The 18,753-nt window shown below is 43.9% G+C and overlaps 1 protein-coding gene across 1 annotated transcript; it reads right to left on the minus strand.

The window, feature by feature from the left end:
* Nucleotides 1-7,371: 7,371 nt before the first annotated feature.
* Nucleotides 7,372-10,338, minus strand: LOC120840423 (putative zinc finger protein 702). The gene is made up of 2 exons (XM_040210945.1): nt 10,260-10,338; nt 7,372-8,466 (listed from the first exon to the last, which is right to left on the minus strand). The coding sequence occupies exons 1-2, from the start codon at nt 10,336-10,338 to the stop codon at nt 8,009-8,011; spliced, it is 537 nt and encodes a 178-aa protein (XP_040066879.1). The 3' UTR covers nt 7,372-8,008.
* Nucleotides 10,339-18,753: the final 8,415 nt, after the last annotated feature.

Here is an 18,753-nt window from a genome sequence, read left to right on the forward strand (position 1 = left end):
CCAGACTTAACGTTAATATTTAGTTTTTTTTCTAAAAAAAAAAAAAAGTTTTTTTAATCTAAATATTACATGTAGTGCCTTTTGACACAGTTATTACTAAATAAGGTTATATTCTAGAAGATAATTGTATCGGTGTCGCTTTCGGTATTTACTGGGAATGTCTGCTTGCGGAAAGTGGCGTGACAAAGGTGGTTGGGTATAGCCGGCGCAGTCACCAATCGCGCTACGAGTTTTGGTTTTGAGGCTTCATCAGCGCACGCCTGCAAGTATGTTTACATTGTTAAAATAAAAGCAATCACTGCGTTCTTACTCCCTATGGGAGTCACCGTTTCGTGCGCGAAAACGAATGCAACGGTTGCTGAAACTTCACCAGAAGAGATAACAATATTGTAAATATGGATGTTTTTCGATTTGAGTCATTTGACGTCAGCTTTGCATAAAAGTGTGCGTTCTATGTTCCTAGCGTCTCGTTTTAAACCTTTAAAATTCCGGTTCCTGGTGTTAGGACACGCACGGACGTTTAGGAAGATGGGGAGAGTTAGGAATGTCGGATGTGCAACGTCGACGGCATAGTTTTATGCAGATACATGAAAATCGCGAAATAACGCTTACTGAAAAGCAATATTATTTTGTTTTGGCACAAACTACTTGTGAGCCGAAAACAGGATTGTTATTATTGTAATAATAATAATAATAATAATAATAATAATAATAATTTTCTTTGCGCGTAAAGGAAGGGGCCCATGTGGTGTTGTGCGGGGCTAGGCAGATAGGTGAAAACCCTTACGCAGAGCGCCTGCCAGCCCGCCACCACTTGTGAAAACAAAACAGACATATATATGTACAGAATATACACACTACAGAAAGTAGCTAAAAAGGAAAGAAAAGAAGGGGGAAAATATGCATTACATTATGACGAGGATGCCAGCTGCATCCCGTATAAATGTCCTGCCTAGCTCTTGTGACTCTGCCCGTTCGACAGAAGTGTGCTGTGCACACTGAGCGTAATTGCCAGTTGTGAATCAATGTTTCAACTACCTCGTTGCATCGATGAAATGGTCAAATTAATATCACGTTTTCCAGATTGCACCGCATCATTTGTTACTTGCGCAGTAAACTGCGTAAATTACTGGTCGATCTTCTGTTCTTGAGGCAGACAACATTGAAGAGAAACACGCTCGCAAAGGCTCAGAAACGCACAGTTACCGTGTTGCCTACTCTGCACCTCGCCGTAACCGCTGGTTGTACTAAACTCTACGATGGTGACCGCACGACTGCACGTGCTGATCTTTGCTGAATTTGAAGTTCGCCAGATTCATTCCATCACTAATTTTTTGTGGCGCAGACGAGTGACCCCCTAGCAACGACGTTCACGACGGATTGGCTGCTCGGCAACGCGAGGGAACTTAAATTTCGGATTCGGACGGCGCGTGTACACTCGAAGCGCGTTAACCCACCACACCGCCTGCGTTCACGCCGCTTTGCGGCGGCAGTATGCGGCTACTAATTACAAAACTTTAACCCATTTAGCCCCCCCCCTCCCCCCCCCCCCCCCCACATGCCGCATTGCGGCGTCCAGCCGGCAACCCAAGCCCCGCTGTCCCATACCATTTAGTTCAGCGAAGTTTCGTCGTCAGCATTCGTGTTTTTTAGTGCTAATCGCAAAAAAAAAAAAAAAAAAAATGTCGTAAACATCCCAGATTGCCTCGACAAAACAAAATGTTGGAGAGACCAAAAATAGAAGTAAGCCCACACCGTGAATCGAACCCGGGTCTGCTATGTACGTATGAAGCACACATCGTACCACTAAGGTATACGCTACCGCTTTGGAAACGAGCGTTGCAACATATCTCCACATACCATCCAATCCGGTGTGAACGTCGTTGCTGGGGTGTGTATCGCCTGCGCGTTAACAATATGCCACCGCGGGTCGGAGGGCGGTGCCCTTGGTATTCCTTGGGCGCGGCCGGCCAGTGTTTTCCCTGCCCAGTGGTGGCTGTTTCAGGGAGGGGGGTGGGGGGCAAAACACATGCTTTTCCCCCCCACTCTGAGAAGGGGGGGGGGGGGGCAATCAGCTTCCGGTACAATCAGCAGCCCATGGCTGCTGATTGTACCGCGAACTGGTTAGTTTCGTTTCTTTTTTCGCACAAGGAGATCAGACACTCTCGAGTGAGTCGCGGGAGTGAAATCTAGGCTCTTTGGACGCAACGCCATTCCGACTTTTGGTAGATTATTTTGCAACATTATGACACAACTCCATGAAAGAAATGTATGGCATATGTCGTTTTTGTGTTGACGATATAAACAATCTACATGCTATTTCGAAATCGCATCGTACGAAAAATCTCGGAACACGGAAATAGCCGAAAAACAAAGCGGTTAAAATCTTTGTTTTTTTTTTCTTTTTTTTATTTGGTGCGAATGAGACAAAGGGCCCACTTTGCGATGACTTTGGAAGCCCACATCCCCTCTCCGATATCCTCTTTTTAACTACCGAACAATAAACAGCCATTCTGGCAGCTCTCAGGAGGCGCCCTACCCGAAACAACCTTTCCGCTTCGGCCATCTTTCGTTATCAATTGGGTCGGTTCGTTCGTATTGTTCGTTAACAGTTGGTTAGGTTCAAGTGTCCAATGTCTGTCCTCCTTGCTTCACCTCACTTCTCCCTCTCCCGAAACAACGTTGGAGACACGGCACCGTAAGATAAAAGCTGTGTCAGGGAGAGCTCACCCGAACATTAATAGCTTCATGGATCTGATCAAACGGGATGAGGCCTTCACGAGACATAATTAAAAATAAAACAACGCAAATACGAGAACAAAGTAAAAGATAACCGACAGGATACAGCACTGTGTCCTGTCGGTTATCTTTTACTTTGCCCATCGTATTTGCGCCATTTTGTTTTTATTATGTCTGCATATCAATTGTAGCCCAAACTTGTACGTTAATCAACCTTGACAAGGGTACCTTCGCAGCAGCTTGCAAATAGTGGTGCCGTGCGGGCCAGGGGACAGCCGCGAACTATCAAAATCGGAGTGTCGCCTTTCTGATGGTGCGATTGTCCTGCTCGACGTCCTCAACAAAGGCGATAGCATTTTGTAGTTTATGGATTTTTCCTGTGAGCGCGAGGGTTTTGTGTTTGAACTCGTAAGAAAATGAAGTCGCCATCATATGCCCTGATAACTTCTCTGATTTCTCACTCTTCAACATATCCCGTTCACTATAAGGAAGTTTCAGAATAACGTCCGTAAGCGCTTTGGGAAACCTAAAAATAGCGTCGCGATTATAAAACCTAAGGCAGCGCTAATTTTTGTTTACTCAAAGTGCTTGAGCGCGACACTGCTAGCGCGAACAAGCGATTGCAGTTTTTCGCAGTTTGTCTCGAAGAATGAAATGACTGCCATCAGTATTATTAGTGTCTTTGAAAGTGCTCATCTGGGCCAGTAAGCTAAGCGGGATACAACTTGGTACCTTCTAACACCATTTCGAAGTAACATTTAAACAATCGTCTACATCGTGTTCGCGGTAACATTGTCGCGTTTCGTAGTCCCACATTTTGGGGACCATCTTGACAGAAACATTTCAAGTGGTTCACGTAGAAATATCTTTCGTTGGAGCTTGTCTGAAAGTGATGTATAGCTTAAGAATACGTTGACAATAAAAACTAGTTCACAACATAACTAAATAGCCCGCCGGCACCTTTGCTTTAATTGCATTAACAAAATTTCGGCACCTATTTTTAATGAGAAAATGTGAGCAAACCAGGGTTAGAACGATGGGGACTTTTCGCGGAGAGTTTGAGATGTGCGGGGATTTATATACCAATGGGTTTATACGGGACTGGCGCAAACGTAAAGGTGTTTCGGGAACGGGTTGAAAAGGGACAGGTTCAAATGGGAAGGGCGATTCGGGAATTCTCCTGTATGAGCCTCGGCCGGTACACGGAAGCAGTCTTCCGGAGCTGGTCGGAGCGCTCGTCACGGTGCCCCGCTGTGTGTGCCGCCGAGTGGATTTTCTGCTAGTCGCCCCATTTTTGTGCAACTTCTGTTCTTGCTAAAATCGGTGTTAGGTGCAAAGTGCTATTCATCCGATCCTATCAACAACAGGCATCGGACGGCATAAAGCAGGTCCGACCCCATCAAGCACCCTAGGCAAACTCCTGCCGTTAACGCCCCCGGCGCCCCATTTCCTTCGCCTTTTTGTACGCTCCTCTCTACGACATCACGTAGTCAGTAAACATGTGAGTAGTAATCCAAAACGAGTATTTTTTTTCTGAAAAGAGCCGCCGTGTTTAAATAAATTAGTAAGCTAAAAAAACTTTCAAATGGGGGCGCAGCGGCGCAACCCTTTTGATGGCTTCCTGGGCGGCATCACGGGTCGCCTATCCCCGGTCCTGGTGTAAAGTCCTGGATATCGAAAAAATACGATGCTCTTTTTTTTCTTTGGGGCTAATTTGAAAGAGCAACTATTTTCTGCGGTTGCGGTCGTCACGAACGTTTACAGTTAGGGTCGATAGGTCCTTATCAGTGCTCCATTTTCTTTTTTTTTTACTAACTGTCCCTAAGCCCAGTTTGCACGCTTAATCACGCTCGGAATGTGTCGTTAGCCTACTGTTGTCCTTATTGATTTGTGTTCCCTACACCGCGGCTTCGACTTATCATGAATAGATCTATCCTTTTCACCCATAAGAGCGTCGCCTCTTTTACTATTAGTTACACTAAACTCGGTCCTAACATTTCTCCACCAGATAACCTATCCTTGTAAGTAATTTTTTTATCAATTTCTTCATGCCCGGAGTGATTCGTGACCCACCTCTAATATCCCTGCTTCAAGTGCGCTTGAAACTGGGTTTTAAGGGCTTTCAGAACAAACTCGTGAAAGAATCAGAGAAATCGGCTCGTAATCTCCACTCTGCGCATAGCTCGACAGAATGAACTGGTTCGCCGACTTTCTAAAAGAGTTAAATCGGAGAACCTTTTGCAGCATTCCCAAGAAGGGGTATACTGTAATTTAATGCATTATACCCCATTTTTTGGGAGTACCTCTAAATACTCCAAAGTGTGTATCCGTTCAGATGAGGAGAAAATTTGTCGACACCCGGTGACCTCACTCAAATTAGTGTTATATTCAATCAGTTTATTGCAAATCTCTTATGGTCGTGCAAAACATTACTACATTATTTGGGAAAAATAGAAAATAAAAGAGAGCACAGTAAATAAAACCAGTTTTCAAAATAATGGTCATGCAACAAATCTTACAAACTAATAACTCACAAAGATGTTAAACGGTTGTCTGAGTTCATATCCTCGGCCTTTCGCTGTGGAATGAGTGATATTCCAATTGGCGCAAAAGTAACATTCGTTCACTTTTGAAAGAAACCATAACGGTTTATCGTTACGTTCGAAGGACGGTAACGAATATCAGTAGCCCGTTAAGTTTTGACAATAGGGAATTGTAGTAGACCGTTTCCGCAGCCCGCTAAGCACCCGGATAGCGCTCCGTATTCCGCCACAAGACCTTGAACTATGCAGACAAGGCTGGCGGCGCGCATGCGCAGCTGCGCCGTTTTCCTCGGGGATACCGTAGCGGAGAGGAAAAACGATCTACTACAACTCCCTAATCTAACGAGTGATTCTATATTGTTACATGCTTTCTGTAACGGGCACACCGGTGCTTGGGTCCCACTGGTGCAGAAAGCCCAACAATCAACATCGGAGCACGGCCCCTTGAAGTTCACAGTACGGTGGGAGCTACGCGTTTGACGAGCCAGACAACCAACTCGTTTTCATCTCCTGACCACGCACTCTGCGTGGATATGGCTGGGAGCACGGACATGCTCGTGCTCGTAGGTTCTACCACTAAACCAGCTTACGCCCTTTGCACCTGCCACCAATGAAAATGTTTAGCGTTCAATATAATTTTGTAAGTAATTTTGAATGAATAAATTGCACACTATTGATTTGAAGGGCCTGGTTTCAAATAGGATCTTGCTGTTATGATCGAAAACTACTAAAAACACCCACGCTGCAATGATATGAGGCACGCGCAGCATTCTACGACGTTCCGAAGAAATGCTCAATTTGAACGCGTATGTAGGTTTCGATTTCTTATCGAAGCACATCTCTGTGCCGGCGATCCCGCCCCCCGTGTCTAAGACGCGCAACGTATGTGCGCCGCCACTCATCGCGCGTAGAGAAGTCTACATAAAAAAGCTTCCGGACAGTCATATGAGGTCCGCCTTTTGGACATCGGTGCGAGAGTGAAGACGCACCTTCACGAGCAATGCGTGCCGGTGCACGCACGTTGCGCGCTTTAGACACGGGGGGCGAGATTGCCCACGCGGAGATGCTCTCCGATAAGAAACCGAAAGCGAGATACGTGTCCAACTTGAGCATTTGTTCAGAACTCCGTAAAATGCTTAGCGTGCCTCATGCCATTTTAACATGGGTGCATTTAGTCGTTCTCAATGATTCCGAGCAATGTTATCTTTGAAACCATTCCTTTAAAACTAATATTTAACAATTTAAGTACACGGAATTTATTCATCATCCCATTATATTCAGCTCTAACAATTTTCCTTGGACAGACCGCTACGGCATCATAATTCTCTTTTGTGCCGTGCGTACTTTTTGCAGTGGAACGTTTGCCCGTTTTTTTTTTTTCTGGAAACATCGTGTATATGTTAAAACAAATATTTTATACGTTTGGGAACAGGACTCCCCCTCCTTCAATTCTGGCGCATCAGGCAATAGTGACAACCACTGTACAGTCAGAGCAGATTAAGACATATTTAGATGGATTATACATATGTAGTTTTTAGACACATAACTATATACACAATGGAGTCAATTATGCCTTTAGTACAACACATGTATATGATCCGTCCACTACAAGAGGAATTTCGAATATTTAAAATCCTGACGAATTCAAGTGAAACTATCATCGTTTAAGCTTAGGTCCGAGCGTGGCCGATGTTATGAGGCGAAGCGCCAATCAAACAGCGAAAGAGGCACACAGCCATGACGAGTTCTCTGCAGTTCATAGGACTCTAGGAGTAGCCGGTATTCGCCATCTCTCTCTGCGTGCTACTCCATCGGCTAGTTCTATCAAGCGCAGAGAGCAGGCCATGGCGTTGCGCTTTTTGCGCTGTTTTATTGGTCCTCCGGCTCAAAACATTGTCCGCGCTCGTACCTAAGGTGAAACGAAGTATATATGAACACCAAATGAATAGCACTGAAAGTATAAATGTCCTAAATAATCAGGACCGTCTTCGTGAATGCGCAAAAAAAACCATGCAAAAGGAAAACGTACATACGAGTATTACAAGTAGCAAGCACATTGAGTGATGTCATCAGAATTCAGATACTAAAACTGGTCAAAAAGAAAAGGACAAAGAATATTACGAAATGAGATAGGAAATTACACCGCATTTCTACATCTTCGAGTCATGTATATTCATTGCAGTCCTATGAGCAAAGCATTAGTTTCCAGCTTGGCGTGTTAAATAGTTTCGAATATAGCTTTATTTCTCATCTAAAAATTATGCTGACCCCTCCTCATTACTCGGTTGCTCTTATACTTTCTTAACATTAGCAATATTCAAGATTGCTGCTGTTGAAAGACCTTAGTTATTTTATGAGTTCGTATGTTTATGGTCATGAGGAGGCCGACTTGAAAGGAACGTAAGTGACCCTACAGACAACCCAGAGACGTCAGGTGCATCACGTGATTAATGACTCTAAATTAATAAAGAAACACAAGGCTTCAAGTATTTTCTTTTTTTCGTGTACAAAAAAGAACTCTGGTCGCTTACTCTAAGGTAAATTCACATTTTTTAGCTGTGTTTACGCGATCAGTAAGAGGAGGAAACATTTTGAACCATGCGAAACACACACTGCTCGCAAGTAAAACCCCTGCAGGTCTATCGCCAAACGATATGAACACATGTCGGCGCTCGAGTATTTCGTTTAAACACCTTTCACAACTATGATGCGCGTGAGGGTTTCGATCACTTGCGATGTATCTTTCGATGATTGCATAAACCGTTATCAGACGCAAATGCTCTACCGCAGGTCTCGCACTTGAACGGCTTCTCTCCGGTGTGAGTCCTCTCATGGTTCGCCAAACTGCCTTTCTGAGTAAATGCCCTGCTGCACGTGTTGCACTTGAACGGCTTCTCTCCGGTGTGAGTTCTAACGTGAGCCGTCAAGTTACCCTTCTTCGTGAATGTTTTCTCGCAGGCACCACAACTGAAGGGTCTCTCGCCAGTGTGAGTCCTCTCGTGGATGGCGACATCCGTTGCGGAAGGGCGTGAGTAAGGACAGAAGCGGCACGGGTGCTTCTTCGGTTGTCGGTGCTTCTGCCGCTTGTGTGGGTCCGACCAGTTGGTCTGGGGAGAGGTGTCACCTCTGCGGCTGTCGCGGTCAAAAGTATCCACCTGGTCGCCATAGCCTGCTCCGTTCCAGTCTGTTGGGATGGCAGGACAAAGCGAGAAATGTTCGCGCATTTTTAATTGTTCTGAACATGGTCCAGTATACCTACATTATGCCGGTGCGGCCTACAGTGGGTATTCATTCATTTGAGATGTTAAAAAAAATCATTCGCAAAGCTTGTAAATGTCTACAGGCGATCGTTTAAGACTCGATTCTGGCAGCCCTATGGTGCGGCAGCTGTGGTGGCTTGTGCGTTCTCCTAACCAAGTGCGGAAGGGGAGTCAAGCCGCCGCGGTCGCTGCTGCACAGTGTTGGCGGTAGCGTGTTACAAGTAACGTCGTTACCGGTAACACCTTACTTTTGTTATTAACGTGTAAAGTACTCGTTACCTTTCCAAGACAGTGACGGGTAACGTACTTACGTTAGTTATTTCAAGTAACGGATAACGTAATTACGTCACGCGTTACATCTTCCGAAAACTTGAAAACGAACACCTGTATTTTTGCCAGTTTTTATACTTCGTTTTACCTGAAGTCCAGACGCAGCTGACGCTACAGGCTGATGGGAATTATCAGAGAGAGGGGAAAGGGAACCATCATGTTGTTCTTTGTGTTCCTGTACGGGTTTAATCTTCGCTGAACCAACCGTAAACATTCATGTCCCAGTGACTTGTGATTTTGACGCTGCTTGATTTGTCCCATTAGTTCGTAGCGTCGGCTGCGTCTAGATTTAAGCTGAAACATAGTATGTGACCCAAGTAATTAATTATTGCACTCATTCTACATACTTTCTAAAATTTGCCTCTTTTTCTCACGCAAAAATTTTCACTTTAGGAAATCTCCAACGCCCGCGCCCGTCATCCCGGTGTCGAAAAACGCTGTCACAAAAAAACAACAACGAAAAAAAAACGCTGTTACCGTCAATTTTTAAATACGAAGTAACGCAAAAGTAACGTGGGCTACTTTCTGTCGGTAACGGTATCGAGTACCTTTATTTCACAAGTAATGAATGACGTATCTTTCCTTTTTTTACGGTAACGCCTACAACACTGCGGCTGCATAACGCTGCCAGTAGGGAGCGCTGGGTGATAGCATGTTGACATTCATAATGATCCTGACTGTGTATTAAGTAACGCTGGAAGGGTCGTTCACACACCCACATATTATTAGGTTACACAAAATAGCATTCAATAGGCTCGTAAAATACTCGTTTTGCACCTTAGAAACTGAAAAGTTTGCTAAGGCCCACAGCGATTTTTTTACGAGCAATCTGAAACTGCGAAAAACGGTGTTTTAACTCGGCACTCGAATGCACATTTGCCAATCTAAAGCTAAATCTAGGTGACACAAATAATGTTGAGAGAAAATTCTCAAGCATTTGAAACAGCCAAACCTTTTTGGAGTATTTTATGCGTCAAACAGAATTTATAGCATTTGTGAGAGCTACTCAATCAACCGGAACTAAAGGAAAAAATACAATTTTGTGGTATAAGTAAGCAACTCAGCATGGTACATTTCTCTGATATCAAAAAATATGTATCAATTGCAACTTCGAGTGCTCGGACTGAATGTTCCTTCAGTTGAGCCCAACTTGTTTGCTTACTTTCACCATAGTTGTAGTACTCGGACTTTGGAATGTAACCCCTTTATCCCACGGGAGGAAAACTTTGTGTACCACTTCAGACTCCTGACATTTTCTACCTTCTGGAAAACCTGGCCTACAAAACGTTTTTCAATTCGTGTGGAACCAACCGTTCATGAATATGTCAGGATGTGCTAAGAAGGTGCGAGGCTGGGTGAGTGTTTTCCCGTGTGCGTCTTCGCATACCTGGTGTTGTTAGTTCTCTGGGTACCATAAGATTGGCTGCAGAAGTCGCACCGCCGTCCGTCCTCCCCTCCTGGTCCATCTTCAATGGTTGCCTCTGCAATTCGGTTCTTTGGAAGGAGAGCTCCGCCCCCTTGTCCTCGCAGTTCGTTCTCTGCCATTCGGAGTCGAATGCTGCGTCGGCAAGTTCTGTTAGGAGTGAAGATCAAATTTTCTTTAGTTCCTTTTTTTATACTATACCAATTCAGAAGCCCAATCAGAACGAACTTAAGGAACAAGCAAACATAGACACATCATGCTGATGAAGTAAAGAAATTCAGGGGTTTACATTCCTATTGCGGTGTAATTCAATAAATAAAATAACGACATCACGAAAAAGCACGGGCATCAAACTGAATATTGAAATTCCCGAAAAACATTATTGCAAAAATTGCACGTGAATCATACATAAAAAAAGTGAAAGCCGTTTACAACTCCCTGTAATGCCGAATTGGAGCACAGCTCTTGAGGAGGAGGAGGGGAAGGTACTGAGGGGAGAGTATGCCCCTCCTCCTCCTTCTCCTCCTCCTCCCCTCATTCTTTAATATGCTCCGGGGGGGTCACCTGACCTCGGGGCAGACTTGTACGTAACGCGTTACAAGTAATTGATTACTTGTAATCAATTACAGTTAAGTGTAATTTTGTAACGCTTCAATTACATTTAACGCTCAGAGTATTTCAATTACTTTTTTTCTGTAATCAATTACAAAATCAATTACACAATTACCAATTACATTTTTCATCCCACAATTCTTTTTTTCTCACAAAAATCAGTATAGTCACTCAGCCATGGAGCGAAAATGATTGACATTTTTTTAACATCTAAAAAAAATAAAACTTGGATTAGTCGGCAAATCCTTTTTTCTTTTACGCCACGCTCTTCTACAAGCGCGCCACCAGCCTTGGCTGGGGAGTTCCGGATCTCGTCGCAGATTGCTGATAAAGTCGACGGGAAGCGGGAACTCGCTATTGACTTTTTAGTGGGCTTTGTTCCTTAGGTCGACGCGTCAGCTACACGACAAGGTCCGGGTCTGAAAACAAAAAAGGGAACAATAACCAAACAAAATTGTGTACGCGATATTTTACTGTGTATTTGTGTATTTCTGTCATCGCAATAAGAAGTAACGTGAAAGTAACTTGAAAAGTAATCAATTACTTTGCAGTAATTGTTCAATTACTTCTGGGAGGCAGTAATCAGTAACGGTAATCGGTTACTTTTTTGACTGTAGTAATTGTAATTGTAATCAGTTACTTTTTTTCAGTAACGTGTACAAGTCTGCCTCGGGGGGAGGGGGTCACGTGACCTGGGGGAGGGGGGGGGGGGGGTGTCGCATGACCTTGGGGTGACCTTGGGGGTCACGTGACCTTGTGGTGACCTTCGTTACGCCGACGGCGACGCCGCTCAAGCCGGAAACGGGCGCCTAAGAGCTGCATTCTCAAACGATCCTTATCTATTAAATATGTACTTCAAAGGTTTCACTTCACCTTAAACATGCGGTAAAGGATTACGCCGATACAGTCTCACACAAATTGACAAAGACACAGGTAAATAAAACCAAGGAGCGTGGTTTAGATACGTCACTCCTGCTCTGTAGTGCTGAAAAAAAGGCAGGCATGCCACAGAACCAACAACAGTACGGTATATCACCGCCAAAGATTTTGGGAATTACACGTCAAATAAATGGGCACGGTGCGTCGGCAAGGAAGGTAGGGAAGCGAATAAAAATGTCGCATGTAGTTGGCTGAGCTGTGGCCATTCCTAATTTTATCCGGCTAGTTGGTTCCGGTTTTCTGGGGGAAAATGTAGCCCTCAAGTTGAGCTGGCTGGTGGCTGACCCTCCTTCCTAGGCAGCGAAGGGTTGCTCGCATTTGCATTAAGAGCATTTCCGGTCAGCTCGGCCTGCAAAGTGTAGATTAATGAGTATTAATAAACAGTCGCCAACACAAAGTTACTTTACCTGCCCTCATATATCGTCATATGCGATGAGCAAAGGCTATAACTGAAGGATGCCAGTGCTTGGAATTGGTCTAGTGGGCTATTCATTAGTTCATTAAACTGCGCAGTAAATGATTACGAATTACGACGCAGAAACGAGAAAAAAAGAAGGCAACAAATGGGAAAACGCGCATTTGCAGTTCAGTTTAATCAAGTAAAAAACTGAAGGCCAGTTTCGAGATTAAACAGGGCATGGATAATTACACCACTTGTCAGTAGGAGGGTACCTGCGAGACATTTCAATACGAAGGACGCGAACAAAATAAGTACTATGGGACTACACCATTTCCAAGGGTGAATGTTTTGGCCAAACAGCACTGACAATTTCTATTTCCACGAGAGATGTTTCATTATATATGCAGCGTCAAACCACTAGCGAGGAGGAAAATGCTTGCCGGTTCCGTCTGTGAAGCATCCACACGACTAATGCCACCATTTATAAAATGATATGCAGTGTAGATCAATCAGTCAGCCTCGCATTTTGCCAAACACTAACATAAGCGGGACCCACTTAGGAAGAACGAGTTTTAGCTGAGATACTCAATTGGTTCACGTTCACGAGTTCCCCATTGAAGCGCATCATAAAACGTTATAATTTGGTTAAAATTGATCACCATTCAACACCAGTACAAAGTTTCCAGTCCTTATTGCAACGCAAATGTTTGTTTTCTCCTTTTTATCTCTTCCAACTCAAGACAAGCTTGAGTGGCCTTCTCCTCTTGACCCTAAGAGAAGGTGAAGCGCTTCTTCCGAATATAGAGATAGAGGTTGATTTCTGCGTTGTTTGATCCCGTAATTCTGAAGATATCGCTTGTTTTCCCCGAAGATGTAACTAAACGCGAGAACACACGAAAGACCTCCGACCAGTCTTTACGTCATAAAAGGATCTTTCGGCCGACAAGCGCGTGTCGCTCGTGAGCAGTCGCAGGCTTGCCACACCCCCGCAGTGGCAGCAATCACGGCGTCTTTTTTTTATTTTTAAAAATAGCAAGAGTTGCGTGCGTAACTTCGATGGGCACTGAAGATACGCGAGAGCGGAGATTCCGGAAACTCCTGCTATGATGGCACGCTTTGGGAAGGAGGGGCTTCAGCAGTACTTTGAAAAGAGATTATCTGCTGCCTTTGTGCATGAAATTGGAAAATAATTTCAACATTGGGCTTCCTGAAGGGCAAGTGTGTTTCCTCAATTACAAAACCGCTTCAGCTTCCCTTTGAAGACGTCTTATCTTCAAGACAGACTTGTACGTAGTTCAACTACTCTACTCAAGTTAGTGTAGTTTAACTACTTTTCAGTGTAGTTTAGTAACTGTCAATTACATTTTTATTTCGGTAATTAGTAGTTTACTTTAATTACTTTTTTGAGTAACTTCTACAAAAGTTACAAATTAGTTTCGAATTCTAGTGGTTGTTTTACCTATCAAAAACATTCCTGCACAATAGAGATAAGATGTTGGAAGATCAGCTGATATTTGCAAAGAGGGGGAGGCATGTAGCGTAGGAAGGGAGGGGGGCAGAAAATGGTCTGGAGAGACCGAAGCCCCCCAAAATTTTCACAAGCCCCCTCTCCCCCCCCCCCCTCCCCCCGCACACACACACAATGCAACAACACTGCTACGAGGCGCGGGGAACGAACAGACCCGATGCAAGAGAGGCCGAGTAAAGGCGGGATTACCGCCGAAGACTTGCGTTTCTCTGTGTCCCGAAGCTCAAGGAGACTTGACCCATTTGAAGTAACGGCTGGTCTCCACTTGTCCCAAACGTAGGAACTCTCGCCCACTACAGGAGGGGCACACACTGCTTCCTCACTCAAAGGAGGCAACAAAATGCAGCACCTGCTCGAAACTCATCTGGTGCTCCCGTAGTTTGTGCTGTACTCGAAGAATCGCGTGTACCTGTAGTAATTTTCCCAGCGTTTTTATATAAAAAATAATAAACAAGCAGTGTTGGGAAGTACTCTATGTAGATGGTACTTAAGGCACTACTGTTTAGAAAAACTTGTACTTTAAGTAAATTCTTTGAGCATTTTCTTGTATTTTCCGAGAAAAACTCCCGACTTCAATATACATTCCCCGAATAAGAAAACAAAAAATGGCGGTATCGTCGTGTGAAAACGCGTTCTTTCGAGACGTCATCTGGTCATTTCTCTGAGTGAACTAATGGCGGCTGTAAGACCGATGGAAATAAGTGCCTTATAAGTTGATTGTGTCAAAAAGCTCGTCAGCGAGAGTAAAACAACTACTCTGTGGCGACTTGACCTTATACAATATTTGCTGCCCTTTCCGTAAAAAAACCGATGCACCTCCGATTACGTACCCCTGGAGCAATGCATACCAGTTCAAAAAACACTGTATAGGGAGTGAGAGAGCATCATGAAAGATTGTGTTAAAAGTGCTTATACTTTACCTTAAAGTGTATTGTATTTATATATGTTGCTTCAAGTAGATTGCACATGATGTACTTACTACTTTACTTGAAGTACATAACAGGCCATCATTTACTTTGTACTTTACTTCAAGTACTTTTTAGATGTACTTTACGCAACACTGTAAACACGCAAGCGCTGTCTAAAAAGCCAAGCTCAGACAGTGCTGAACCTTAAAGCGGGGCGCTCAAAATTTTCTTCAGCGTGGCAGAAGATTCCCTCTCGTTTCTTTTTTTCCTCCTCCCCTTCCCTCCTCCATTTTTCTCCTCGCTTTTTACGGCCTTCTCGCACGAGTGCTAATGGGCATACCGGCCCCCCGACAAAATCTTTGTAACCCGTCAAGGTTCTCTGCTTCAATCCCAAACATCACGGATTAGTTCGGCAGGCTGGAATGAGCTCGGAAGGGTTCGGGCTAACTCGCTTTTCTCCTTTTTTTTTTCTTTTTTTTTTTTTTTACTCTTTTGCAGCGCCTCTAAAACATACTCAGATAGTCAACACCAACTAGCCCAAGAACAAGTTCTTTTACATTCAGATACTTCCGCATGCTGCCACATACGCTAAAACACTGCATACTTATCTCGAGTAAACGGAACTTGAACATCACAGCAGAAATAAAAAAGATGGGTATTTTTATCTAAACTTTGAGCTCTACCCAGAGAGTTGAAAATTGGTCGTTCTAACAACGGCGCACTGAAGAGTGATTTTATCACTATTGTGTTTTTTGTTTGTTTTTTGTACACACCAATAATGAAGAGTAATTACAAGTCAAAGATATTGCAGTCAGAGGGACGCAGTCTGACCATTTCTGGGGCATAATAGGTTCGTACCACAGTTTTTTTCTAGAGTGACGGCCGCTTAGTTGAAGCTACTAAGAAGAGTAAAAACAAACTTCCATAAAAAGGGAAACGGTTTATGGTATATTTCATCTATCTTCAGCTTTTGAAAAAAATTTCTTCGTGGCGAAACGTGCATTTAGTTTCTGTCAACAAATGTAACTGAAAACTCGACAGCCGACAAATATCTTGCCTATCAGCAAAGAGAACGGGAAACACGGAGATAGAACCGCAAAATCACAATTTTTTTCGCGTAAATTAGTGCAACTAGCAATAGTAGCATATAATGCCATTCATTAAAAGACAGTAAATATTACGAAGTTTTCATTCTCTTCTGTTCCCATTTGTTCGCTGATTAAGAAACGGAATGCGCAGATAGCCTCTGCAGCCCTTGCATTATAATTGTTCGGGGCTCTGTCAGGGTGGGCGAAGGCCAGCGACCATCTCCAAAAAAAAACCCCAGGTGTTCGGAAGGTGTACTACCGCAAGTTTTGGGGCTGCTTGGCTAATTTAGGTGTCTGGCGTTGCCCGGCCTACTTAGAAAAGAAGCGGAACAGCGGCCATCTCAACGTTGTCACCAAGCGGGAAATCCTGCCGAAATGTGTCCTTGAACACGTGCGAGATCTTTACCCGAACCCCAGACGGGATTTGCCACAATTCATCTATAAAAAAAAAAAAACTATAAAAAGTGGTAGGTTTAAAAGATTTTGCAATTTTTGAATATAGTCATGCGGACTAACTGTCCACAAGTACAGAAATAAATGCAGTACAAAATGCAGAGCTCTATTGTGGTCTTTATGTCCATACTTGTCTTTCGCGCTGTACGCGAATTAAAATAAATTCTGCAATATCTGTAGATTATGCCTGGTTATGTTGTCTCTAAAAGAAAAGTAATCAAGCAAGTTCGGTATCGTGCCACCCAATGGGTGCAAATACACTTTTATGTGGAATTCAACGTCAAAACAGTACTTCCGCGGGAAATAATGCATCCGTCATTCTTCGTCTCCCTGAAGCTATGAACTACCGATCTCGGCTAAAGGACTTTTGGGTCCACAAAATATCACGCTCAGTAGAAAAGTCGCCTTTTGTACCAAGGTACTGGAAATTATTTATTTTTCAAACAGGTCGGGTTGTGATGCGTGTTTGATTGTAGGACCGTTGACTGGGCACTGGTTTGCGCCAAAAGGGCAGTGCTTCCTTTCATGCTGCCTGCGACGAGAGTTGAAACTTGAATATAGTAGAAATAAAATCAACTGGCACTCTTAGAATTATTTTAAACTTGCGCTTTCTTCAGGCATTAAGATTTTGATCGCTACTTTTATTCATTGTCGTCTTCGATGAGGGAACAACATGCCGAGGAGGCCGCGCTGTCCGTGCACGCGGCTTGACAGATAAGGTCGCGAATGCTTTTCACGAACCTTTAAAAACCAAGCATAAAAATTAAAGACGCTTACAAATCTCTGTGACGCGAAATTAGAGCGCAGTCACTTTACGCCAATGAAACCAACTTTATGAATGAAACCCAATGAAACCAACGCCCTCTCTCTCACGCCATGCCGGCTGTTTGTTTTTTTCTTTTTTTTTTCCTTTTTTTTTTTTGGCACGTATGTGCGGGCTGGGCTTGAACGCTTTTTGGACCGTCATCTGGGCCATTCAGGGGTTGGCATTATGAATGTCAATTTCCACAAACCGTTGACAGAATCTACCGAATTTGGTCATTGCCGGGCATTTTTTTTTTTTTTTTTTGAGTCAACTCCAAAAATACGCAAGTGAGCAGTGAAGTTGTGCTCTGATATAGTGTGTGCTGGCATGCGATTTTCGTTTGGGTACGTCACCACTGGCAACGAAAGCCAGATCTGTACTGACAGTCACGTGACATGACTTTGCGCTCCGATCTGCCGAAAGCGCTAAGGCGCTGGAACTTGGTGTTATGGACGAACTGCAATGTTGATGCCAATTTTTGGGTTGTGCGCAGGTGAGCATGGGTTACAAAATACGAAGAGGAATTGACGAACCTTAAAACAATCTCGGGTGGTCGCGGAGCAGTATGGATGCTCCTAGGAAAGGATGCAGGCCTGAAATCACCTGGATAGGGGATAGTGTAGCGGCGCCCCTGGGGCGCGTGCCAGGGCCCAGGACCCATGGAAGACGACAACGCGCGTGCAAAATGCAAGAATGGTACAATTCGTTCCGTTCTAGACGCCATGGGCTTCGCAAATGAAACCTGTAACAATATTTTAAACAAACCAAAATTATAACAAGCACATATAAAAGGAATGATATTCCCAACATGCTTTCATATTATTTTTTTTCTTCCGTGTACATTGAGTTTTGTAAATGCCCTCTTTAGCGTCATCGATGTGCAATTAATACCATTTTGAAATACGCAAATTAATGTATAAATAATTAAACTTCTCAACCTCTCAAAAATTAAGTTTTGTTTGCGGCTCTTAAGCACTGTCACCTTGACCACAGTGATTCTGCGGCTGGAGATTGAGCTGGAAAATCTAAAAACGTCGAACAAAACGTGAGTGGTCGACGTTGCCAGCACGTCTTGTATAACGTTTACGACATTTAGGTGTGAACGCGACGTCGCAGAAACGTCACTGACGGGGCGATAATGTAACGTCACCCTGGACTTCATTTTAACTTTGAAGACACGTGAGTGTTCGAATTTGCTAAAACGCCTTGTCTTGACGTCGTGGCGACGCTGACGACGTTAAAGTTGAAGGGTGACGTCGCCAGCACGTTACGGACAGGACGATAATGGGACGTCATTTATGAACTTCAGTTCAACGTCAAAGAAACGTGAGCGTTGGACGTTGTGAGAACGTCGTGCATCGACGTCATGGGAACGTTGACGACGTTTGAGTTGAAATACAACGTCGTCACAACGTCACTGATTGGACTCTAATGGAACGTTATATAAGGACGTCACCTCAACATCGAAAAGACGTGATCGAAGTCATGCGGGACGTCAAGGACGTCCGGGACTTTTTCTTGACGTTTCCGCGACGTTTCGTGCTGCCTGGGAAGTGATAATTACATTGTTTGTTTGTTTTTTGTCATGCGAGATCATAACAATTTATTATTGACAATCGGAGCTATGCGAATATACGCGGAGGAGGCGCATTTGAAAATATTCAAAATTGTTCTGAATACACAAAAAACTTCAAACGTCTTACTGTTTGGGTCCTTTTCTACACG

Source organism: Ixodes scapularis, unplaced genomic scaffold, assembly GCF_016920785.2.
Source record: "Ixodes scapularis isolate PalLabHiFi unplaced genomic scaffold, ASM1692078v2 PGA_scaffold18__7_contigs__length_3171195, whole genome shotgun sequence".
Classification (NCBI taxonomy): Eukaryota; Metazoa; Arthropoda; class Arachnida; order Ixodida; family Ixodidae; genus Ixodes; species Ixodes scapularis.